Below are 26,445 nucleotides of genomic sequence, written 5' to 3'. Positions count from 1 at the left end.
AAGATTTACATTTAGGTATGGAGGATTTTTTTTTTTCTTTGAGTAAGGTAGAGTTTTCAAAAAATATTTGAGCCTGTCTGAGATAAAGCTATCAAATCTAATTACATTTTGAAAACATTAAAGTGAGGCATTGTTTCCTAACCCAGTGAAATGAGCCTTTATACATAAAACATTTGTACTCTCTGAGTGCCTGCCAGGTTCCAGGCAGTTTTTCAAATGCTGGGTATATGGTGATAAAACAGGCAGAAATGCCTGCCCTTCTGCAGACTACATTCTGGGGAAGGAAATTATTTTTCCATTGACTAACACTTTGCCTGGGAAACAGGCTGGACTGTGGATTGTTCCTAATTTGTTTAAAAGAAAACTAAGTTGTTTAGTATTTTAGTTTATTTTCAGAAGTTAAAAAAATGGCTTCCTATTTAGATTCTGTCAGAAGATATTGATCTTAAATTAGTTTACTTAAAGAGAGTTTTTGCACAACATTTATATTCTATTTGTGAACTTAGAAATTAACTTATAAAACCCATCCTTTCATATCATTCTGGGCTAGATATTTCACTAGTAGAGTGAACATACTGCTTTTTTTTTTTTAACATGTCAATATTGATACAAACTGGAACGAAAGAGGATATCCTTTGGTTTGGACCTGTTCCACTGTCCATAGCAAAAACAAATGCCATGGATGCAAGGAAACACTGCATTGCCCCCTCCTCCAAATATGTCATCGTATGTGTAAATGCGTAGAGGCCATCCCGCACTTGGCTGCTCATGAACATTTGCTGTGTTTTTCAGTAAGCGTATTGTAGGGGACAGTGCTGCTGCTGAGACACAAATAGACAAGGTTTAAATGAGATTTTGTCACATGCTATGGAACATTGTTTCTGATATACTGAGGATATTAAAATGAGTGGCTTCCCTCCCCACCCCGCAAGCTATCATTACTGTTTGCGTTCGCTTTGTCAGGTGTATAGATTCTCTCATAATTCATGATGAAGTAGCTCTGAAGAATACTCACTCAGACTCCCCCGGGCACTCATGGCACAGTATGGCCAGACAGGGTGGTAAGGTCAGTGACGACGCCTTGGCCCTCCTGGGACAGCCCCCCTTGCTGGAGGTTTGGCATGCAAAGTCTCTGTGACTGTTGGCCATTTTTAACAAATGGTACCTAGTCATGTTGACAGAACCTTAGTCCCTAGAACTAAGCCAGTCCCCAAGTTTCCTTATTTCACTTTGACTAGATTTGAGGCAATTACATATTCCAGATCCATGCAACTAGACCCCGCTTGCTTCCACTACGAAATATACAGGGTATGTACAAACATGGAGTTAACTGGAACAGTAGTGCTGCAGCAAGTGGGTGGATGGATTCCTGACCCTGAAGGGTTAACAGATGCTTGGGTGGCACCAAAGCAACTGGAGGAAATGGCAATTGGATAACCTTCAATAACTTCAATGGGAAAAAAATATTTTTCTAACTGGGACTTGATAAAAGATTCCTCTCTAAGTAACAACTTCTGAGAAGGGAGGAATGTTTTTAGTTTAATAACTTCAAAATAAGACCGTTTCCCAGTTGTAGAAAACCGAAGCTATTTGAAGCAAACATTACCTAATTTTACATAAAACTGAAAATTGTAACACTTGTTGCTTTCTGTAAACGTTGCAGGGTTTTAAACTTTACAATTATTTTAATATTTTTGATAACTAGGAACCTAGTATTGCCATACAGGAAACTAAGTGCCCATTAAAGATTTGTTTAGTATAAAGAAGTACCTTGTTTTTTTTTTTTCTTTGTTCTAAATGACAGTAAGCTACAAATCATGATGTTAATCTTAAAAAAAAATTTCTAAAGATGAGTTGTGTGGCAGTGGCTGTGTGTCTGTGACGAGTGTATGAAAGTTATTACTGTTCTAGACTAGACTAACAAGTTGGCTCTGTTGTTCCAATGAATGTACAGCTCTTCCATTCACTCCAGAAAGCAACACAGCCTTAAGCGAATGCTTTTGCTTTGTGACAGCGGAATGTTCTGTCGTCACCAGCGTGTGTTCCCGTCGCGGAATTCCGATTTCAACGTTCGGTTCTGTCGCCTTCCAATCCTGTGTCTGAATATGCGTTTTTTTTTCCCCCCAGCTTCACTTTTTCCTTCTTAGATTCTGCACATTCCATCTTTCTAGATCCGTTTTGTACATTTTGTGTCAAGGACACTACGTCTTGCGCTCTCCGCCATTGCTACTCATGTATTCTCATCATGTGTCCTTTTTTGAATCAAAATGCTGACTGCCTATTTAAAGAATGAACGCTGTGCATCAAAGTGTGTGTTTGTTCGTAGCTACATACGTACTGCAGTGATTTGGATGCTTTAGTCTACAATAAAACTTTAAATTAATTCTGTCTTGAAACATAAGAAAAACAAGATTCATGTGTAAATCTTTACCATGCACAAGCTCTCAGATCATTACAATAAAGCTTGTTTTCTCCATTTCTAAGGTGAATGTATATTTATTTTTTTATTTTATTAATTACATTGTATTATGTGACACAGTTTCATAGGTACTGGGATTCTCCCCACCCCTCCCCAAACCCTCCCACCATGGTGGATTCCTCCACCTTGTTGCATAACCACAGCTCAAGTTCAGTTGAGATTCCCCCATTGCAAGCATATACCAAACATAGAGTCCAGCATCTTACTGTCCAGTCAAGTTCAACGGCTTCTTAGGTATACCCTCTCTGGCCTGAAGACAGAGCCAGCAGAGTATCATCCCAGTCAATTGAAAGCTCCAACATACCATCAGCAAAAATTTACATCATTATGGAATTAATTGACATAGTAATGAGTAACCAATATGTTAAAAGTAAATGCGAGTTCTTAACCACCTTCTGTGACCACCTCATTGACATTTCAATTTTAGTTTATACACAACATATAACATACATAACATAACATGTTATACATAACATCATATCACCTTAAATTAAGGCAAACGTGGTATTTAATCTTTTGTGATTGGCTCATTTCCCTTAGCATTATGGTTTCCAGTTTGGCCCATTTGGCCACAAAGAACTGCATTTTGTTTTTTTTAATAGCCGAGTAGTATTCCACGGAGTAGATGAACCACAGCTTTCTTATCCAATCCTCTGTTGATGGGCATTTTGGTTGCTTCCATGTTTTTGCAATTACTGATTGTGCTGTTATGAGCATAGGAGTGCATGTTGGTTTCTCATAAAACAAGTGTTCTGGATATATTCCTAGGAGTGCTATTGCTGGATCATACGGTATGTTGATTTTGAGTTGTTTGAATGTTCTCCATACTGATTTCCATAGAGGCTGTACCAACCTGCAGCCCCACCAGCAGTGGAGTAGGGTTTCCTTTTCCCCGCAACCTCGCCAACAAGTGTGGGAAAGGAAGAATGTTCCAGAACCTTTGGGGTATAGCAGTGCCTCAACCAGACCGTGTTTATCAGTTTGAAAATTAGTCAAGTTTTTGTTAAAAATTTAGGAGCTAATTTTTTAAGGTTTATTTATCTGAATCACAGGGTGATGGGAAGAGACAGCATGTATCCACTGGTTCACTCTCCACATAACATAACATTAGGCCAGGGCTGAGCAAAGTCTCAGCCAGCAACCTGGACCCCATCCGGGTCTCTCACACCCACGGCAGGGGCCCACGCACACGGGCCATCTCTCACTCCTCTCCCGGATGCTTTAGCAGAGAGCTGGATCAGTCTTGGAGCAGCAGGGATTCCAGCAGCACTCCCTGATGGTGCCGGTACACAGGGGCAGCTTTCACTGTGGGCCACACCCAAGACATCTGAATGCTACCTAAGGATTTTAGGAAAGTGCCACTCCCCACAGCAATTGGCTCAGTGAAGAAAAAATAACCTTTCCGGTTTTATTTGCAACTGAAAATGTGTTTACTCATCTTTAAGCTGCAAAATAATGCTCTCGACTACCTGATACGTAGTTTCCGTTTTTTTTTTTTTTTTCGAATTTGAGAGGCAGAGATACAGAGAGGAGCAGGAGAGAGAGATGCGCCTCCATTCACTGGGTCATCCCCATTTTGCCCACAATGTCTAGGACTAGGCAAGGGTGAAGTCGGGAGGTGGGAACACAATGGGGACCCAGTTACTGGGGCCTCTCACGGCCATCTCATCAGCACCTGCAATGGGTCAGACGCTGGGACCAGGAGCCAGAGCCCAGCGGCCAGCTCAGGCACTCACAGAGGGACACAGACATCTCCCCTGCGGCTTTCATTTAGTCCTTGCCAGGAACGGAGCGGCTGGCCTAGTCTGTGCCTCAGAGACGGATTGGATAATGGGGGCAAGATACTTATAAAACAAATGCAAAGGGCTGTGATCAAACTGGAGAGCTGCAGGAACCACGGAAGGAGCCTACCAGTCGCGAGGTGCCAACAGGAAGGCACGGAGTAACTTCTGGAGGTGCTGCGTCAATGGTCCAAAGGGTGGATCTAGAGTTTGCTGATGTCAAGATGTCAGCAGCAGACAGGGCAATGGGCACATGGCACGACTTTGGCCTGTCTGGACTGCTGCATCAGAAATCCAGAATAGAAGGCGCTTCTTATTTACTGGGCCCAATGCAGTAGCCTAGTGGCTAAATCCTTCCTTGCACCGGGTCCCATATGGGTGCCAGTTTGTGTCCCAGCTGTTCAACTTCCTTTCCAGCTCCATGTTTGTGGCCTGGGAAAGCAGTCGAGGACAGCCCAAGGACCCACGTGGGAGACCCAGAAGAGGATCTGGGCTCCTGGCTTCGGATCAGCTCAACTCTAGCCCTGGTGGCCACTTCGGGAGTGAACCAGGAGCGGAAGACCGTCCTTTCTGTCTCTCCTTTTTGTAAACCTGCCTTTCCAGTAGAACTAATAAAAGAAATAAATCTTAGAAAAAAAATGTCTATTTAATGGAGACCCACCTACTGCTTGAAACCATCTCGGACCATCAGTTGTATTCCAACACAAACTAGGAAACCCTCAATTCAAGGAACTGTATTTGAAACCTTGTATATGCATGCGCTCCTTCCCCGAAAACCAAAAGCAGCGGCAGAAACTATGAACGTCTACCTCTGTATCACAAGCACACATCTGCTTATGTTTTTGTTTTGTAAAATCCGGGCCGGCAGGAGAAAGGGACCGGGGGAAGATGAGCGGTAACGTCAAAACACAAGGAGAAAGCAACCGAGTCCGCCCCCACGCCGGACAAATCCGGGCGGCGGCCTCTACCTTTCGAAGCCAAATTTAGGTTCGGTTTCCTTGGAGACGAGAAAACTCCAGGGAAAGCGAGGGCTCAAGACTCCTCCCCGCATCTCTTCAAGCTGAAGTCGCGTTCAACTTGGAAGCCAACAGGAAACCCAACGCGGAAAGCCACCGCTTCCCGACACCGCGTTCTCCACCCCCAGCGCCGGCCCCGCCCCCAACATAGCTCCGCCCCAGATCCGGCCACGCCCCAGCTCCGGCTCCCCCCCAGCTCCGGCCCCGCCCCCGTGTCGCTCCGCCCCTGGTTCATGCCCGACCCTGCCCCCAGCTCCGGCTCCGCCCCCAGCATAGCTCCACCCCAGCTCCATCCCAACATCCCTCCTCCCCCAGCATCGCTTCATCGCCCCGCCCCCGGTTCTGCCCCCTGCACCGCTCCCTTCATCCCGGCTCCGCGTCCGGGGCTCCGCTCCCCGGCCCCGCCCCTGGTCCGCCCCGGCCCGGCCCCCTCGGCTCGGCCGGACTAGGCCGCTCGGTGCAGCCGCCAGGGGTCGCTGCTCGCCGTGCGGCGAGGTCGACGTCCTCCCCCCCCCCACCCCCGCATGCGCCGCTCCGCCCCGAGCCAGATCTGGCGCCAAAATCAAGCGCGCCCCGCCCCTCGCTCCGCGCCCCGCCGCAGCCCCGCGCAGCACCATGGTAAGAGCTGAACGTGCACTGGTGGGCCCTTTCCGCCTTGGTGTCGGGGCTGTGAGTGCCTCGGCGGCGCTGGCGGAGCCCCTCGGCCGTACCGCCACCCTCGGCCCGGAACCCGCGCGGCGCCCGAGCTGAGGAGGCGGGCGGGCTCCGGGAGCGTTCGCGAACCTGGCGTCTGTCTGCAGCCGCGGTGCCCGGCTTCACGGCTGGGGGAGCCCTTCACGGCTGAGGGAGCCCTTCACGGCTGGGGGGCTTCACGGCTGGGGGCGCCCTTCACGGCTGGGGGGGCTTCACGGCTGGGGGCGCCCTTCACGGCTGGGGGACGCCCTTCACGGCTGGGGGGTCCCCCTCACAGTTGGGGGTCCCATTCACCAGCTGAAGGGTCCCTCTTCACCGGCTGGGGGGAGCCCTTCATGGCTGGGGAGTCCCCCAACGGCTGGGGGTCCCCCTCACAGTTGGGGGTCCCTCTTCACCGGCTGAAGGGCGCCCTTCACGGCTGCGCGCCCCGCACCTGCGCGCAGTCCCGACCAGCCCTCCAGGGACGACATTTGGCGATTTCAATTGAAAACCCACGGGTTAGCAAGGCGCAGGATTCCCTGCTGGGTGGGGGTGACCCCCGGCCCAGTGAAGCCCCCTCCTTTCACGCCCCCGCATCCCTTCTCATGGCAGAGGGTTGGCATCGCAAGCACTGCTTCTGAGATTTTAACATCTCCATTTAGTTACAGGGCCGTTTATCAGGGTGCGCGCGGGCCGGGTGGTTGTGTTTGAAAAGCCTGGTCCAGGTGTAAATTAAAACCGGTAACGACTTCTTTGCACCCGCAGCACCTGCGTGTGGTCGGGATCCAGGGCGAACGTGAGAACTGCAGGTGGACCTGGTGACTTGAGACCCAATCTGTCTCAATTAACTCATTGTGAGCTGGTGATGGCTCATATCTCTAGCAAGACACGTAATTCTTATATATTTGGATATACACGCAAATATGAGAAAAAAGTGTTAAGTTGACAAACTTTTGTTCTCTGACCTGATTTGATTTGGTTGGACCTGCTGGGTAAAAGACTTGTAAGTCCAGGCATATTCTTAGTGCATTTAAAAAGATTTCTTTATTTTTACTGGAAAGGCAGATAGAGACAGTTGGCCATCCCAACTGGCCCCAAATGCCCAGCCAAAACCACCAGGGTCTCCCACGCAGGTGTGGGGGCCCAAGGACTTGAGCCATTTCCCATTGCTTTCCTAGGCTCTGAGGCAGGGAGCTGGATGTGAAGTGGAGCAACCAGGACTCCATCTGGTGCCCATATGAAATGCTGGTGCCCCAAGTCAAGACTTAAAACTCTGCACCACGCTGGCCCCACTTAGTGTATTTGACAATTTTTATTTATTGGAAAGGCAAGCAGGGCAGTCTGCTTTCCGCTGGATCACCTCACAGATGCCTACGTCAGCCGAGGCTGGGCCTGGCGGAGCCCCAGCCTCCCCGGTGCCTGGCAGGGGCCCAGTGGTGCCTTCTGATATGCGCCTTCGAAGGAAGCTGGAATCGGAGCAGAACTGTCACCCATACACGGGCACTCCGTTGTGGAATGCTAGCATCCAAACGAGTGTGTCAAACGCCTGCTGCCAGACGTTTGCTTAGAAACGAGGCAATTCAGTTCTGAGAGCAACAGATGACATCTGCTTTTTCATTTTTCTAAATGTCATTGTATTTGGTCACAGCTGTTTTGATAATCCTGTAGTTCCTGGTCATAGAGAATTCTTAAAAAAAAAAAAAAAAAAAGGACCTTTGAAAAGTGCTTTAAAATACCTGGGTCAGCAGCGAGGATTATGGTCCCTAGGTCATTTTGAATCTGTACTACACTGAATACGTCTCTCTCTCTCTGTTTTTTGTTGGTTTTTTTGTTGGTCTTTTTTTTTTTTTTAAGATTTATTTGCTAGGCAGATATACAGAGAAAAGGAGAGAGAGAGAGGAAGATCTTCCATCCACTTGTTCATTCCCTAAATGGCCGCAGCAGCCACAGCTGAGCTGAAGTCAAGAGCCAGGAGCTTCTTCCAGATCTCCCGTGTGGGTGCAGGGTCCCAAGGCTTTGGGCCATCTTTCACTGCTGTCCCAGGCCACAGGCAGAGAGCTGGATGGGAAGCAGAGTAGCCAAGAGTAGAACCAATGCCTGTATGGAATCCTGGCACATACAAGCCCAAGACTTCAGATACTAGGCTGCTGTGCTGGGCTCCATCTCTAACTTGTATCATTAGATTTTTTTCTAGTCCTGAGTGAGTCCTCGTTTATTTTGCTTTCCTCTAAAAAGGTGTGCTTGAGGCTGGTGCAGTGGTTAATCCTCTGAGTGTGGTGCTAGCACCCCAAGTGAGTGCCATTTCATGTCCCAGCTGTTCCGCTTCCATCCAGCAACCTGTTGATGACCTGGGAAAGCAGTGCAGGATGGCTCCAAAACCCAAGGACCCTGCATACATTGGCAGATCCGGAGGAAGCTTCTGGCTTCGGAATGGCTAAGCTCCGGCCATTGTGGCCCTTCAGGGAGTGAGCCAGCAGATGAAAGATCTCTCATGCTCACTCATTCTGACTTTCAAGTAAAATAATTTTTTGAAGAGGTCCCAGTGCGATAGCATAGTGGTTTAAGTCCTCGCCTTGAACATGCTAGGATCCCATATGGGCACCGATTCTAATCCCGGCGGCCCTGCTTCCCATCCAGCTCCCTGCTTGTGGCCTGGGAAAGCAGTCGAGGACGGCCCAAAGCTTTGGGACCCTGCACTCAACGTGGGAGACTTGGAGGAGACTCCTGGCTCCTGGCTTTGGATTGGCTCAGCTCCAGCCGTGGCAGCTGCTTGGGGAGTGAACCATCGGACGGAAGATCTTCCTCTCTCGTCTCTGTATATCTGCCTTTCCAATAAAAATAAATAAATTGTTTAAGGACTGTTGAAGTGGCATCCTTTTATCTTAATGCTGTGTTGTGGGTGAATTGCAGCGAATTCTTTCTGTAGGCAGTAGAGATGAATAAGTAAAGCGGCTAACAGTTTGAGCAAATGGCAGCTCCTCCACATCCCAGTAGCTCGCAGCGGCCAGGCTGAACACTCGCAGCTTCCCGGAAACGGCTCTTGCTGCAGGGACCAGGCAGGTTCTCCCAGAGGGTGCAGAGTTCGCCAGGAGCTGTTCAGGATGCCAGGAAGTTGGAAGCTTTCAGATGAATGTGAGATTGACTGTCACACATGGCTGCCAGTATCTGCGGGATGTGCCTACACACAGTAGCTTTGCTGCTGCTGTTCTTCGAAGATTGATTGGTTTTACTTGAAAGGCATATTTAAAAAGAAGATTATGATGATAAAGATCTTTCAGCCTCTGGTTCACTCCCCAAGTGGCTGCAGTGGCCGATGATGGGCTGATCCAGCAGCCAGAAGCGTTCTCTGGGTCTCCCACGTGGGGGCAGGGATCCAAGAACTTAAGCTATCAGATGCTTTCCCAGGCCACCAGCAGGCAGCTGGATGGGAAGAAGAGCAGCCGGGACACAAGCCGGTGCCTATATGGGATGTCAGTGTTTGCGAGTGGGTGAGTGGCTGGTTTAGCCATCGTGCTGGCCCCAAAAGCGTGGAAGGTGAAGTGAGCTGGAAACTGTCTTGATGGAGTGTGGAGTCTTGCATGGTCAATGTGTTCAGGTATTGTGGACAGCGTTCAGACTGCCTGGTCCCAGCTCAGTCGCCTTCTGGGCTGAGACCCCACAGGTGGAATCTGTGAGCAAGGCGACCTCGGGTCTCAGGACTCCCTGTTGGTACTTTACCCTTCGTTGTGTCTGCGAGAGTGTGGTGGGTGGGGAGGCCTGGCAATGAGTAGCCTCCATTTTTAAAGTTGGGGGCTTTGAATACAGGGTGCCGGGGTTGAAGGCTTTCATGCCTGTGCCGCCCAGCTTGGCTCGGAGCCTAGGTGATGCATGTCCTGATGGGTTTGGGGCTGCTGAGAGACAGACCTGCGTACTTGGTCAGCGAATGGTTTGGTGAAGGTACATTCCGGGGAGGGGAGAGAGTTCCTAAAGCAAGGCTTGGGAAACTTCGGGGCTTGCAGAAGGTGTTTTAGGGAAAGGATCCACGTGGCTCACAAGGCACAGAAATGTGATTTTACTCTTCGAGGAGAGAATTACAACTTTTCGTTTTGCAGCTCAAGTTGCTTAGCTCTCACCGTTATGGTCAAATTTGAGGGGTGGAGGGTGGAAGAGGCTGAGAGGTAGATTGTGGTAAGGTTATAGAAAACTTTTCATACAGTCTTGAAATTGATAGAACTGGAAATTAAAATATAAGTAGTTTTGGTGACACAGTCATTGGAATGCATATGTAGTTTTTTTTCCATAGTAAACTTTTGTTTTTTAGAATTTGTTTTTTTATTGGGAAGGCAGATTTACAGAGACAAGGAGAGACAGAAAGATCTTCCATCCCCTGGTTCACTCCCAAAGTGACCGAAATGGCCAGTGCTGCGCCAATCCAAAGCCAGGAGCCAGGAACTTCCTGGGTCTTCCACGTGGGTGCAGGGTCCCAAGGCTTTGGGCTGTCCTCGACTGCTTTCCCAGGCCACAAGCAGGGAGCTGGATGGGAAGTGGAGCTGCCAGGACATTAACCAGTGCCCTTATGGGATCCTGGCACGTTCAAGGTGAGGACCTTAGCCACTAGGCTGTGATGCGGGCCCTAAAAACTTTTTTTTTTGAGATTGTTTTTTAATCTATTTTTTCCATGTTTTGTGTTTTTTTTTTTAACTTCTTTTTATTGTCATTTTATGATACAGTTCCATAGACCCTGGGATTTTCCTTATCCCTTCCCCAACTCCCTCCTGCCTCACTGAGTTCCCCTATATCATTGCCATAGTACAGTTCCCCATAACAGTCATATGTCCATCATTGTGGGCATGGACAATGGCAGAGTCCAGCATCCTATTGTCAGGATATAGTAAACAGTCTCATTGGGAGTCCATCTTTGATCTGAAAGTAGAGATGCATATTGCATTGTGTCCTCACATCTGGACATGGTAGTCTCCATTACACAGTTACTATACATTGCTTTAAATGAAAAACCACAAAACAAAATCAACAGGAAGAAAAATAGAAATTTACAATGCCATGAAGTTAAGTTACATGTTGCTAGATATGATGGTCTCCATTACAGTTACTATACATCCCCTTAAATGGAAAACCACAAAACAAAATCAACAGGAAGAACAAAAGTAACACCATGAATTAAATACCATGCTATCGAATGACTAATGTGAGCTGAAGAAATGGAAAAGAAAATCAAGAACCTTCTTGAAGAAAATGATGCTTCTGTATGATCTATGAGTCACTGAAGAATTTAATGAGAGGCAAGTGTGTTGAAGAGATGAAACTAACAAAAAAAAATCCTCAAAATCCATGAGGTACAGTTTCAGCTGATCTTTGTTGGTGAAATGTGTCTCCTGTAGGCAACAAACAGATGGGTTTTGTTTTTTAATATAGTCTACTAATCTATGACATTTGGTTGATGAGTTCAATCCATTTACATTCTGGGTTAATATGTATGGGTGGTAATTTGGTCCTGTCTTTTTAGCAATGGATTGTTCATTGATTTATTCTTCTGTTGTTGTGGGATGCTCTTCACATTTGCCTTTGAGTTTTTTTTGGGGGGGGGGTTTGCCTTTGGTTTTGATGGGTGCCATTCCTTTTCTCTGTCAAGAGAACATCTTGAAGTATCATGTGTAGGGCAGGTTTGGAAGAGGCAAATTCTTTTAACTTTTCTTTGGAAGAATTTTATTTCATTTTCAAAGACAAAGGAAAGTTTTGCTGGATACGTTATCCTGGGCCCATAATCTTTTTCTTTTAGAATCTGGAATATGTCACTCCATTCTCTTCTTGCCTGTAGAGTTTCCTGTGAGAGGTCTCCTGTGAGTTTAATTGGCATTCCTTTTTATGTTGATTTTTTTTTTCACGTGGACATTTAAGGATCTTTTCCTTATGTTGGATTGAAGAGAGCTTGATGATCATGTGTGGTGGTGAAGATCACTTTTGGTCAAGCCTGTTGGGAGTTCTCTGACCCTCCTGGATGTTGTTTCCCAATTCTGAGATTCTTTCTTCTTGCCTCCTTCATTCTCTTTTGGAGACTCTCCACTATACTTTTAATTTGCTCTTCTGTGTTCTTAATTTCTGATATATCAGCTTTCATTTGATTGATTTCCTGTGACATACACCTTGAATTCCTTGAATGCCTGCTTTATGCGCTTCTCATTGTTGATAAGCAGTTTTATAACAAGAGTTTTGAATTCTGTAGCCCCCATAGTCTCTATGTCTTCCTCAGTTAACTCTGAGATTGGCAAAGGGTTTTGCTCCTTTGCAGGGGAGTCTCCAGTAATATTCATTGTGCCTCTGTCTCTTCTTTTGCCCTTGGTCATTGTACTTCTGGTTAGCAGAGTCTTCTTTTTAGGGCAGGTTTTGAAGCTGTGTCACCCACAGGTCTACAGTTTGATTTTACTTATTGCAGTTGATACACGGCTTTGTTTGCAGTCACCTGTGCCACTCCCTCCAGCGAGTTCCAGGTCTGGGTTCTTAGATTTCCACCATGGTCTTCATAGCCCCAGTTTCTGGCTCACCACTCTCTACCTCGTGTGATACCGTGCTGAGGCTGCACTGTTGTCTGTAGAGCCTTTCTTTCACTACCGGTTGGAGTAGGTCCCAGGATTAGGGAGACACCAGGTGTCCTATATAGCTAGGTTGTTGGTGGTGCTGAACTTGCCAGAACCTGTTGGCCATTAGGCCTTAGGGCCACCCAGACCTATTTTGACCCGTACAGTGCCACAGTCAGTATTATTTTCCTGTGGGACCAGTGCAATGCACTGAGTTCAGAGAGTTCTCATGGAGCTCAGTGCATGTGCAGCTCACAGTTGTCCCCTGCAGTCTTAAATTCTTTGCCACACTGTAAGAAATGGCACCTGATGTGCCAGTACTACAGTTCTTGATCTGCTGGCTGTCAGGTCTGAGGGCTACCCGGACCTGTCTTGGGTGGAACCTGTCAGATGCCACGTTGTTGCAGTTCACTGAGCCAGAAATGAGTTCACTCCCAGCTCAGTGCATGCTCAGTCCTGCCCCATAGCCTTTGCCTCCTTAGGCAAAATGTCACCCAATTTGGCTCTCAGAGGTGTACTGGGCTGTGAAATCCTTCCTGTTCCTCTTGACTGGTCTATAAGATGCTGGACTCTATGTTTAGTATATACTTGCAAAGAGGGAATCTCAACTGAACTTGAACTGTGGTTATGCAACAAGGTGGAGGAATCCACCATGGGGGGAAGGTGTGGGGAGGGGTGGGGAGAATCCCAGTACCTATGAAACTGTGTCACATAATGCAATGTAATTAATGAATAAAAAAAAATCCTTCCTGTTCCTGCACTGCCTGTCTGGGACCTACTGCTCTGTCTCTGTTCCTGCTCAAATCAAACAAATCAGTAGGATGAGCAGTTCTTTGTCTGGGTTCACCTCCCGAACTCACAGTAAATGTCCCTTCCCACCTGGTTGCTGCTGGAGTTCCCGCTGCAGGTGGAGTTCAGATCTCTGTTAGGCTGAATGCTGCTGGAGTATCAGTCACTGCAACACCACACCGTTTTTTTTCACTGCTTTCCTGTGTCTGTCAGTGTCCAGGTACCCCTCTGCTGCTTTTCTGTCCTCTCCTGTTTCCTGGAATGTGTCCCCTCTGCTTCACACTGGCTAATGCTTCTCTGTTTAAACGTGTCCGTACCCTATTCCTCCGTCTTGATTCTACTGAGATTATTTCTGTGAGCAGAGTTAGAGAGGGAGAAAAGAACCTTGTTCCATCTGCTGGTGCACTCCCCAGCTGACTGAACTGGGAGGCTGGAACTCCATCCGGGTGTGCTTGGTGGGTGGCAGGGACACGAGCACCTGCTGCTGTTCTAGCTGCATTAGCAGGAAGCTGGATTGGAAACAGCAGCAGTCAGGTGACACTTGTAAGAGCTGCTGGCAAAGTGGGCTGTGGCTTAACCGGCCACACCCCACAGCACTGGCACCCAGAGCACCCATTCTTTGTGGCATTGAGAGGTGCCCTCAGATATCCCACTGGGCTGCTTGGGAAGGTTTAGGTCATTGGCGCTAGGCAAAGGAGAGGCAGTTCAGATTTGCTCTTCACACTGTGGGATGTAGCAGGAAGTGTGGGTAGGGACTGGAGGTGCATGAGAGTACCTCGACAGTTTCACTGACAATGGAATTAAGAGACAAAGGTTTTTCTGTTGCAGACTAATTTTGAGATCCATGCAAATAAACTACAGGGGGCATATAATAAAGGCTGGAAGTGAGACTGTAGGAATGGAGCAGACAGGAGAGATTGGAGAGTTCCTTGAAAGCTGAAACTGATGTAATTTGGTGACTGAGCAAATGTGGGCTAAGAGATAAAGGCATTTGGGTTGACTGCAAGGCCTCGGCCTCGGCCTGGGTGACCAGGTGCTGCTGGAGACTCCAGCTCTAGACCAGCAGCTCTGCAGAGCAGCTGCCCTGGAGGAAGACTGAGGCTTAGATCCCTGAGTTTGCAGTCAGTCCTGTGGGCAGGTGTAGGCTTGAGGATTCAACATAGGTACCCATTCAAGCTGCCTGTGATGCCAGCATCTCAGAGTGAGGGTTCAGTTCCTGGCTGCTCAGGTTCTCAGCCAGCTCCCTGCTGATCCACCTGGGAAGGCAACGGAGAATGGCCGGAGTCCTTGCGCCATTGCATCCATGTAGGAGATCCCAATGGAGCTCTCGGCTCCTGCCTGGTCCAGCCCCAGCCTTTGCTACCTCAGGGGAATGAACTAACCCATGGAGAATCTCCACCTGTCTGTAGCCCTGCATTTCAACTAAACCAATCTGATTAAAAATCATAAAAATAAAAATCTGTAAAGAAACAAAGCTAAAAACATGGATGCAGTCAAGCAAATGGTATGAGGAGCTGAGGGGCGTGAGAGGTACCGAGCAGGGAGAGGGAGGGCGGATGTGGGGACACCTGAGGTACCGAGCAGGGAGAGGGAGGGCGGATGTGGGGACACCTGAGGTACCGAGCAGGGAGAGGGAGGGCGGATGTGGGGACACCTGAGGTACCGAGCAGGGAGAGGGAGGGCGGATGTGGGGACACCTGAGGTACCGAGCAGGGAGAGGGAGGGCAGATGTGCTCTTCCCAATTTGGGATATGAACTTGGGACTGTTATCTGGGTTCGTGATTTGTCAAAAAACACTTGTGCATTTTATTGTGGAGGAATGAGTGTGTGTGTTCCTAGGTTTTATGACGTGAATAAAGCCTTACATACTATGGTATGTGGTCAGACTGGCTGTCATGAGTTCCCTGCCTCTTTGATGGTGGTTTCACACACTGTGATGGAGTTCTTGCTCAGGTGATGTCAGTCCTTGGTTCCCTTGTATTTTTCTTAGTAAACACATATTCCCTTAGGGTTCCTTGCAGTGTTTGAGAAAGTTGCAAATTACTCAGGGACCATTTGTGTGAACTCTGGAGTTAAAGAGCTGTAGGTGGTGGTTCTCATGTTTTGAGTATCATTTTGCACATTTTTGAAGAAATTGGAGTCTTTTTTAAAATAAACTATATATTCTGTGTGTAACATAGAGTATCATTGACCATGTTCTGTGTGTAATATAGAGTATCATTGACCATGTTCTGTGTGTTATATAGAGTATCACTGACCATGTTCTGTGTGTAACATAGAGTATCACTGACCATGTTCTGTGTGTAACATAGAGTATCACTGACCATGTTCTGTGTGTAATATAGAGTATCACTGACCATGTTCTGTGTGTTATATAGAGTATCACTGACCATGTTCTGTGTGTAACATAGAGTATCACTGACCATGTTCTGTGTGTAACATAGAGTATCACTGACCATGTTCTGTGTGTAACATAGAGTATCACTGACCATGTTCTGTGTGTAACATAGAGTATCACTGACCATGTTCTGTGTGTAACATAGAGTATCACTGACCATGTTCTGTGTGTAACATAGAGTATCACTGACCATGTTCTGTGTGTAACATAGAGTATCACTGACCATGTTCTGTGTGTTATATAGAGTATCACTGACCATGTTCTGTGTGTAACATAGAGTATCACTGACCATGTTCTGTGTGTAACATAGAGTATCATTGACCATGTTCTGTGTGTAACATAGAGTATCACTGACCATGTTCTGTGTGTAATATAGAGTATCATTGACCATCCTTACGTTTCTGTTGCACATCTTAGTTTCAGTTAATTAATGTTGATTCAAATTGGCTAAGTATTGGAGAATAACAGTGATCTGAGTAGGCTTCCATTTCCCGCTTGGATTTTTTTCCTCCTTAGTCTTCCCTTCTTGCCATTAGTTTACTTAAGTGTCGTTCCAGGCTTGTCACTGATGTGCTTTAGGAATCACTACACAGCCCTTCAATGCTGGTTGAGTCAGCTCTGCCGGGCCGCCAGTGGGCTGCAGGCCCCCCAGACAACCGTTCCCGCACCCAGCACTGTCCCAGACTGCTTGTCTTTCAGGGCGTTCTGTGCATCCCCTAACATTGTCCCTGTGTGTGGTCTGCCCAGACACCTCTCACCATTTCCCGCTTGCCAAAATCCTCTTGGTTTCTAGCTTTCCCAAGCAAGCCTGCTCCTCCTGGGGGTGGGGGGAGTTAATTCCATCTGTCATGGGTTTTTATGTAGTTGTTTTCACATGGAGCTGTTCTTGTTATATTTCTTTGTGTTGAAAGATAGTAAGTCCCTTGTAGGTGACTCATTGATTCATTTTGTAAATATTGAATTTCTCCAAAAATGTCACACTCTGTCTCATTCACGGTTATTAGTGTCTGGCAGCACCTCTCCAGGGTTGGCATAAATTGTTGAAGTGAGTCTGAGAATATGAATATAATGTGTTGGTATTAGATAAGATTGCTCAAAACTAAAGCTGTTTGGGCCAACTTGTTTTGAAACACATGTTTCAAAATCAGTATTTTCTTTTTTCTTTTTGTGCTTTAGTCAAAGAAGAAAGGACTGAGTGCCGAAGAAAAGAGGACTCGTATGATGGAGATATTTTTTGAGACAGTAAGTCGTTTCCCTTAAGTAACTTGTATGATTTGCATGTTTGATGTGTGTCATCCAGGAGTGACTGTCCCTGCTTTATCAGAGGTCACACAGACTAGTACCATAAAGAGTGGATGAAGCGCTACACATTTGTAGCTCCTATGGGCCATGGTACACTGTTGATAATCTCCTTTTTCTTAACATTTAAAAAAATTTTTTTTGTTGTTTTTAATATTATTTACATAGTTGAGAGGGATGCATGCCTCTGTGGGTCTCTGATTAAGGTGGTGAGGTCTTGGGCAGATTTTCTGCTAGCAGACCCCAATGGGTGAGGTGACAGTGTTCTTAGGCCACAAGAACCATCAAGGACAGTCTGGTGGGGCATGTCCATTTATTGTTAAGTGAGCACACACTTATATAGATTAGGCAAAGGGGAAAGCAGAAGAGCTGTCCTGAGAGTAACCCCCACCCAACAATGACACTGTAATTGGCTAAAAGCCATGTCCATCCCTTTAGACCCTCTAGTCATGTCACAGGTAACATTCCCCATGCATAGCTGGAAGCTGTGCCTCAGACCATGGGCAGGTAAGCCATGGGTACGCCCACCAGGTGGCAGGCAGAGATTCAGGGGCGATGTCCCACTGGGAGGTCAGGTATGGAGGAAGGCGGGTGGGACATACGTTTCAGTTTTTCTGTTTTTTCCTCCTGTGTCTGCGGGGAAGGAGGGGGAGAGGGCCATTTCTTGCTGTCAAACTATAGCACGCTGGGAATGGGGGACAGTCCTTTGATGAAACCTTAAAAAACCCCAGTGTGGGAAGTGGGAAGGAGTGTTCCCAGGGTGTTACTTAAGTGGTTTCAATAGTTCTGAGAAGTTGTTGGTTTCATTGCTCCAGGGTGAGAAAATCTTTCCAAGGTCTATTGGTGAACCTGGTTCACGTTAGTGCATCCACAGACCCAGAAACATGCTGCAAAGTTCTACCAGAATTGTTCTGCTTTCCACCCTCTGGTGAAGTAGTTGATGTCTCCTGCTGGACTAGGGGAGCCGGCCATCAAGTCCCCTGTGTGCATCTGGACATGCTGTCCACCACACAGGCATCAGCAACCGAGGAGGCCCAGTCCTGCCCAATACATAGGATCCAAAGTTGGACCACACATCCTGTGATTTTCCCTGTGGCCAGTGTTTGAACCCAGCCATCTAGTTGGGGAGTTTCCCAAGAAATCTTGCCTGGGGTGACCTCAGACCTGACTCTTCGGTGCACCAGTCAATGCAGGGTCAGGTTTGGTCCATTACCTGCAGTAGCCAACAGCCCACCAGCTGCTGGTTGCTTTTCTCCCAGCAGTGTACAAGGCACCCTAGGCAGCTGTCCACAGCTGGGTATATCTTCACTGGCACGGGCATTTGGTTGTGTCCCCTTTCTGCCTGAGTAATAGCGCTGACAGCACCCATCTGTGAGGGCTGCCTCGGTGCCAGTACCTGGTAGGGATGCTGGGTAGGCTTTACCATGATCTGACTTCAGTCTGTCAGTCCTGCTATTATTGTCATTTTCATTTTATAGTTGAGGTCACATGAGACCTGTCCGGAGTCTCCAGATGGAAGCAACACTGCCAGGATTCAAACCAGGATTGTCTGCCTTTAGAGGGAGTGCTTATAGCTCTGGCTATAGGATCACACAGACCTCCTTTATTTATTCTTTTTATTTATGCTGTCCCATATTTGAAAATGTGAGGGGCTTGAAAATGTTTATGGAAAATGCTGATTATGGGTAGTCTAGTGGCTAAAGTCCTCACCTTGCACGCTCTGGGATCAAATATGTGCACTGGTTTGTGTCCCGACTGCTCCATTTCCCTTCTAGCTCCCTGCTTGTGACCTGGAAAAGCAACTGAGGACAGCCCAAAGTCTGGAGACCCTGCACCCAGGTAGGAGACCCAGAAGAAGCTCCTGACTTCAGATCGATTCAGCTCTGTGCATTGTGGCCACTTGGGGAGTGAACCAGCAGATGGAACATCTTTCTCTGAGTCTCCGTCTCTGTATATCTGACTTTCCAATAGAAATAAATAAATCTTAAAAAAAAAATTGAGGGTTAGCATTGTTATGAAGCTAATTAAGTTGCCACCTGTGACCCCAGTATCCCATATGAGCTCCATTCTAGTCCTGGCTGTTTGAGTGACAGTGCAACTCCCTGATAATGTGCTAGGAAATTAGCAGAAGATGGCCGGAGTGCTTGGATTCCTGGCACCCTCTTGGGAGACCCAGGTAGAGTTCCAGGCTCCTGGCTTCTCCTTAGTCCAGATCTAGTGGTTTGGGGAGTGAACTGGCAGATAGAAATCTCTCCTCCCTCTCAATGTAACTTTTCCATTGAAATAAATAAGAAAATCCAGGCACTTGGCTGCAGCAGGAGTGTATAGCTGTTTCTGGAGAACCATTTACATGCTGATAACCTTACTTGGGAGCTGTATTCAATTTATCAGTTTAAAAACTAGCTTGCTTGGGCCCAGCACGGTAGTCTAGCAGCTAAAGTCCTCGCCTTGGGCGTGCTGGGATCCCATATGGGCACTGAGGACAGGACACTAGTCCTGGCGGCCCCACTTCCCATCCAGCTCCCTGCTTGTGGCCTGGGAAAAGAATTGAGGACAGCTCAAAACCTTGGAACCCTGCACCCACATGGGAGACCTGGAGGAAGTGCCTGGCTCCTGGCTTTGGATTGGCTCAACTCCAGCCATTGCAGCTGCTGGGGGAGTGAATCAGCAGATGGAGGGCTTCTCTGTCTCTCCTCCTCTGTATGTCTGACTGTCCAATAAAAAATAAAATAAAACTTAAAAAAAAAAAACTATCCTGCTTTGGGTTTGTCCAGTCTTGAGTCCCACTTGCCAGCTGACTGTCGGGGAGCTGCATGTTCTCTGGACCATGCTGTCTTCACCATCTGGCTGTGCAGTGGCTTTTCTTTGCCTCCAGGTTTAAGTCCAAACAAATCTTCGGTATTTGGAAAAAGTTCATGTAGCTTTGTGGGACCTTTGCAGTCCCCCTGACTGTCTTTATACTATACAGATATGAAGTAGATGGGGGAACGTTGTGCAGCAGAATGACAAGTTGGTAGGTCTTTATTTGAAAGATTCTTTCAGGGAGATCTTTCATATGCTGGCTCACTCCCATAGTGCTTACAGTAGCCATGGTGGAGTCACGCTGAAGCTGGGAGCCTGTAACTCCATCCGGGTCCTCCACAGTGGATGACAGGGTCCCAAGGCTCGGCCTCACAAGTGCTTCCTTCCTAGGGTCACCAGCAGGAAGTTAGACCAGAAGCTGCCACTTTGAAGTGGCACTCTGAGGTGGAAATGGCAAGCTGTGACTTAACCCACTGTGTCACCTAACCCGCCCTTTCCTGCTTGTTTTGATAAAGCAGATTCTCATTAATATCAGCCGACTGTCCTGAGGAAGTGATCGTGAAGCATTTGCCCTCCTCCAAATGTCGTCTCTTTGTTCATAAATCATTGGCAAGTGCCGTGTTCCTTGGCGGTTGATGTGGTTGCATACTTTGACAAACCAAGTGGGGGAAAAGTAAAGGTTAAACTGTAGTATCCATCACTCCTTGGCTGAAATAATTCAAAATAGGAAATCATGTTAATGATGAAGTTTGTGACAGCTGTCAGCTGCTTCTGCTGCGTGGCAGTTCTCCTGTGGTCTCGGCAAGAGAGGAGTGAACTCCTACCACACAGTGGGAACCTGGCGGGGGGGTCAGGGAAATGATGCGTGACAGTATTATTACAGCAAATACAAAAATCTGCGGAGTCTAATTTTAAAATACTCAGCTGCTGTCAGTAACATTGAAACACTGAGGACTGATACTAATAAGTACGAACTATTAAAAGTTTAGTAATCAAATGAGTTTTTCTGTAAAGCTAGGAGTGAATGGATTGATTGAGTTCATATCCTCTGATTTATTTTTCTCTATTACACCTAATCAAATTTTTGTTCATCTAGTTTGTTGGATTTTTTTTTTTTTTAAGATTTATTTTTATTGTAAAGGCAGGTTTTACACAGAAGGAGAAACAAAAAGATCTTCCGTCCACTGGTTCACTCCCCAGGTGGCCGCAACAGCCACACCTGAGCTGATCTGAAGGTAGGAACCAGGAGCTTCTTCCTGGTCTCCCACATGGGTGCCAGGTCTCCAGGCTTTGGGCCATCCTTTACTGCTTTGTCAAGCCACAGGCATGGAGCTGGATGGGAAGTGGAGCAGCTGGGATATGAACCGTCACTCATATAGCATCCTGGCATGTGTGAGGCAAGGATTTAACCCCTAGGCTATCACGCTGGGCCTTGTTGCATTTTTTTTTAATCTATTTTATTGTATGGTTGTTGACAATCTTTACATAGTTAATTACAGTTAAAGAACGAAAAAAAAAAGGTTCAGGGGGTATAGGGAAGTGGGTAATACTATTATGTCCATATTATTTCCATCATGTATCTTAGGTAAAGGGGGATATTGAGGGAGAAGCTCCACCCGTTTTCCCACCCACCCCAAGTCCCGGATGTGGGGCATGCTCTGAGATATTTGCTCAAGTGGTTTTAATAGTTCTCCAGTTATGAATCGCTGCCAGTTTCGCTCGATGAGGTCATCCACTGATTGATATGGTCCATCATAAAGTCTCCATTTGCCCAGTATTTCACTGCCAATATATAGCTGAGATGAATGATTGACCTGTTCTGTCTTCTGTCTTTTCTTGGTTAGAGTTCTGAGTCCAGCAGTTCGATTGGGGAGATCTCCAAAGAAACTTTGAGGTATTCCCAGACTAGTTTCTTGTATGTTCTAGCAAGCACAGGACCCGGCACAGTCCATCGCCACGATCAGCTGGTGGTTGCAATTGCTGGATTGGTTCTGTTTTCAGTCCCGAGTTGCACTGGAACCAATGGGTGTTGCAGTCCAGTCTGGTTCTGCCCAGCACATACTTGGCCCTTACATCAACCAGTGGGAGCTGCAGCCTAGTCGGGGTGACCCACAATAACCCCCATCAGGCCCACCCCCTACCCTGGTTTGCCAATATGTGTAGCAGTAGACCAGTCTGTCTCCCATCCCATTTGGCTCTTGTACTTGTCAATGGGTATTAAAGCTTAGTTCCATCTAATCAACTCAACCATCCAGCCCTCACGGATGTTGTTGAGTGCCTCTCTGTCTAGCCATCCCAGCCCCCGTCCTAGTTTTCATGCCCTCCGGCGGGACTAGTGACCCAGGAGGGGGAACCCACTTTTTCCCTCCCAGGTCTCTCTCAGTCCCGGTTTATGCACTCTTCGGGTGGTTCTGTGGTTTGACTTGACAGAATTAGTCCCCAGTGCCAGCTTCTGCCAACTGATGCTGCGGCCAAGCCCAAACATCCCTCACCTGCTCTAATTTATGCTTGCACCAGTAGGAATAATCCGTCCAGCCCACCCTGGCTTTTCCCTGGTCTAGTCCACATGCAGTGCACAGTTGTTGTAGCCTTGCTTAGTCTGGTCTGCCCCCATGCCAGCCCACGCTCTCCAGTGGGAGTAGCTGTCCGGCGAGGGGACCAGCCCCTTAATCCCCCTGCCAGCTCTGTCCCTCCCTTCCTGGATCTTACGTGTGCTGGTTGGGTGTCACATTCACATCCAGTACAGGCAACCACGCCCTGGCATTCCATAATGTGTACTTGTTTGTCACAACCAAACCCGGCTCATCCCACACTCTGTTCTGGTGATCGGATTTGCCAGTGGATGACATGAACTGATTCAGCCTGGTCTGCTCCTGACCCATGCTGAATGTGTGCCAGAGGGAAACTTTCCATGGCCTATTCTGGGCTGTTTCCTATCATGCTTCTTGCGCTTACCTGCAGGGACTGTGTCCTGCCAGAAGATTTGCCCAGGCTCCTCCATCAGAACCCCTCCCAATGCCAGATTTTGCACATGCCAGGGCGTCCTTGAGCCAACCCTACTCAGTTCACCTCCTGTGCTAGCAGAAACAATGGCTTCTCCTGACTGGCTTTCACCCCATTCTGGTTCTTGTTGTTGGATGTTTCAGCCCAGCCATGGCTCGCCCACATACAGCTCACACATGGCTCAGTAGGGGGTTGAGACCCAGCCTAGTCTGTCCCACATCTACCCTGGTTCTCCATGACACCAGATGGTGTTGGGGTCTGAACTGGCCTGGTACATCCAATCCCAGCCCACACTAGTGCCTCGGGTGACTACAACTGTTTCCTAGATAGAACGCAGCCCCCATTCTAGCACATGCGCCCCTTGGTGGGAACCTCAACCCAGTTAGGGTGTCCCCTTACCTCCCCAATTGGGCCTATTCCTAGCCATAAATCATACACCTGCCCGTGGTTGCTCTGAGGACCAGTAGGTGCAAGAGCCTAGCTCGGTATGACCTGTGCTCCATGCTGGTTTCTAGTTTTGCTTGTAGGCAAAGGTTTGCTCAGTCCTGCCCAGTACATTCCGTTCCATTACCAATTTACACATTTTGGAGCTACTATGCCCTGCTTGTCCGACCCCCAGATCTGGACGGCGTGTTCACCAGTGAGAGCTATGACTCGCCAGGGGAGCTTCCCAAGTTCCTTCACTTGATCCCCTCCCACACCCAGTTCACATACATGCCATTGGGTTTTAGGCCAGTGCCCGGCGTACTCTGGCCTCCCATTTGGCCTTGTATGAGCTGGTGAATGTTGCAGCGTGGCCCACCCCACAACCTATTCAGGATGCACATTTGGGTGCTGCTGCCTTGCCCAGTCCAGTCTGTGGCGGGTCCCTTTGCCTGTGATTGATGGCAGGCTCCTTGGTCACACCTAGCTTAGTCCATAACCACCCATACTTTTAGGTTTACCAGTGGGGCTAAACTTTCTACAGGGTGTGGCCCACACATCCTGCACAGAATCCACCCCAGGATAAGGTTCTAGAGTGCTAGTTAATATTATGGCCCTGCCTAATGTGACCAGTCTCCTGAACCATCATCATGTCAGGCAAAAAAAAATCCTGCTAGACAAGCCGGAGCTTAACTTTTGCATGATAGGTGTTCAAAGCTCAGCATTATTAAGTGATTAGAAGTTCTTTAAAGGAAGAGTTACTGGCATTGGAAATCTAGGATTGACTCGGATCCCAGAAACAGTGGGGTCAGCCTAGAGCTATCTAAGCAGCAATTCGAACATCCATTACCCCAGAGCTCCCCGGCCGGGCAGCCAGCAGGCAGAGCCTGGCGCCAATTGGCGAACTGGCCGCCTGGGCCCAGCTCAGCATGAGCACATGCCGGCTGGGATCGGGATCCGAGCAAGACGCTCTCTCCTGCAGCCCCAGCAGCCTTGTTGCATTTTGATGGAATTGAAAAGTGTAATAGATTTGGGAGACATGATAGAAATCCTTTCATTCATTCTCATGGATGGAATATGGCATATGCAGCGTGAGATTAATGTTATAAGGTGATAAATGTTAGACATAAGTCCTTCAGTGGTTCAAGGCAAATTAACCAGATGGTTCTGGATGAATCAGATTCTGGATCCTAATTTTCTTGATATTGACAAAATTTCTGCAAAATTAAACATGGCCGTTGTAGAGTTTAAAATAGAATTTAACCTCGTTTAAATATAAATAGGAATTTGGGCCCGGCACTATGGCCTAGCAGCTAAAGTCCTCGCCTTGAATGCCCCGGGATCCCATATGGGTGCCGGTTCTAATCCTGGCAGCTCCACTTCCCATCCAGCTCCCTGCTTGTGGCCTGGGAAAGCAGTTGAGGACGCCTCAAGGCTTTGGGACCCTGCACCCGCGTGGGAGACCTGGAGGAGGTTCCTGGTTTCTGGCTTTGGATTGGTGCAGCACCGGCCCGTTGCAGTCACTTGGGGAGTGAATCATTGGGTGGAAGATCTTCCTCTCTGTCTCTCCTCCTCTCTGTATATCCGTCTTTCCAATAATAATAAATCTTTTTAAAAAATAAATATAAATAGGAATTCCTTTTAATTTTTTCATGTTTATTATTTGAGAGAGAGTGCCCATCTACTGGCTGACTTTCCAAATGGCCAAGGTTGGGCAGGATTGCAACCTGGGACAAGTATTCAATCCAGCTCTCCCAGGTGAGTGACCAGAGCCCAGCCCTCGGAGCCGTGGCTGCTGCCGCCCGGCGTCTGTGTTAGTAAGGGAAGCTGGCATTGGGAACTGGAGCCAGGAATTCCAGTGTGGAGCACACGCACCCTCGTCAGCACTGGAGTGCTAGGCCAAGAGCTCACTCACCCCACAAGGGCCTTTAGAAAGGCTGCTGTCATGAGACAATACTCATGATGTAGTGCCAAGTGGAAAATGCAGATTGCAAAACAATATGTAATGCACATGGTCACAAACTTAACAGTAAAAACGCAGATTTTGTTCTCTGCTTTCTCAGTTACCTACTGAGAGCATTTTAATCAGATTAGTTAATGTGTGTATATATATATATTTTATATATATCTATATCTATATCTATATATCTATATATATATATATATATATATACACTGATGCACTATTTTGCCTTTAATCTGAATTAGGCCAGCTGTAATGTTTGGAAATCTTTTGGAAACTGCCTTTGACAATAATTACAACTCAAAGTGTGGGAACCTTTAGGAACTATTTGAGGGACAAAATAGAATACCAATAAAGATTGTAATTTTTTTTCCTGCAGATTACGTCAGGAAGGACTTTGAAATAAGTAGCTCTTCATTGGCATCCAGTTCTCCTAGAAATGACCATGAAAATTTCACATAAATGTGTAACTGAAGAAAAAAGACACAATCACACGGTCATACATGAGTATGCTTATTTGAAGGTGCTGTTGTGATGAAAAGAGTTCTTTGCCCATTGTATTTGGGAAGAACAGGATGCTTCATTAAATAACATGTAGTGTTACAGTGGTGGGTCTCCCTGGTCTCAAACACATAGCCTTTTTTTTTTTTTTTTTGGAAAATCAAATATACAGAGAGAAGTGGAGAGACAGGGAGGAGGATCTTCCGTCCAATGATTTCACTCCCCAAGCGCCCGCAATGGCTGGAGCTGCGCTGATCCGAAGCCAGGAGCCCAGAGCCTCTTCCAGGTCTCCCATGAATTTGCAGGGACACAAGGCTTTGGGCCGTCCTTCACTGCTTTCCCAGGCCACAAGCAGGGAGCTGGATGGGAAGAGGCGTGGCGAGGATTAGAACCGGCACCCATATGGGATTCTGAGCATGCAAGATGAGTACTTTAGCCGTTAGGCCACCACACTAGGCCCAACAAAGCCATTGTGTTCCTCTCTCTTTAATTGCTGCTTAGTGCTAGAGTATCTAAAAACTAAGACTGACCTGCAATCAGCCAGTCCGTCCATTTGAGTGGGCACAGTGGACCCATGTGTTCTGGGGCTGGTGGTGAACAGGCGCGTTTATTTTCCAAGCAGACCACTGGGGCAACCAGTATGGCAGGAGTTGGTTCTTGGTGAGTCCGATTAGGTGGGTGGCACCGTGAGTTCCTGTTGTTCTGGGAATCTAGAGCAATTGCAAAGTTGTTTGAGTAATTGATTTC

The 26,445-nt window shown here is 47.4% G+C and overlaps 1 protein-coding gene across 3 annotated transcripts in view; it reads left to right on the top strand.

Moving 5' to 3' along the window:
• Positions 1-5,808: 5,808 nt before the first annotated feature.
• The window catches only part of MND1 (meiotic nuclear divisions 1), a 96,577-nt gene continuing 75,940 nt past the window's right edge, over positions 5,809-26,445 (top strand). For 2 of the 3 annotated variants that reach the window (XM_058666672.1, XM_058666670.1), the window contains exons 1-2: positions 5,809-5,894; positions 16,884-16,949. In XM_058666672.1, coding sequence (XP_058522655.1) covers positions 5,892-5,894; positions 16,884-16,949 — 69 coding nt within the window. In that variant the 5' untranslated portion in view covers positions 5,809-5,891. Of the gene's footprint in view, positions 5,895-9,927; positions 10,116-16,883; positions 16,950-26,445 lie in introns of those variants that run through there. The other variant, XM_058666671.1, reaches the window with a different exon arrangement.

Source organism: Ochotona princeps, chromosome 7 (genome assembly GCF_030435755.1).
Source record: "Ochotona princeps isolate mOchPri1 chromosome 7, mOchPri1.hap1, whole genome shotgun sequence".
NCBI classification, from domain to species: domain Eukaryota; kingdom Metazoa; phylum Chordata; class Mammalia; order Lagomorpha; family Ochotonidae; genus Ochotona; species Ochotona princeps.
This window is presented reverse-complemented; position numbering and strand designations above follow the sequence as displayed.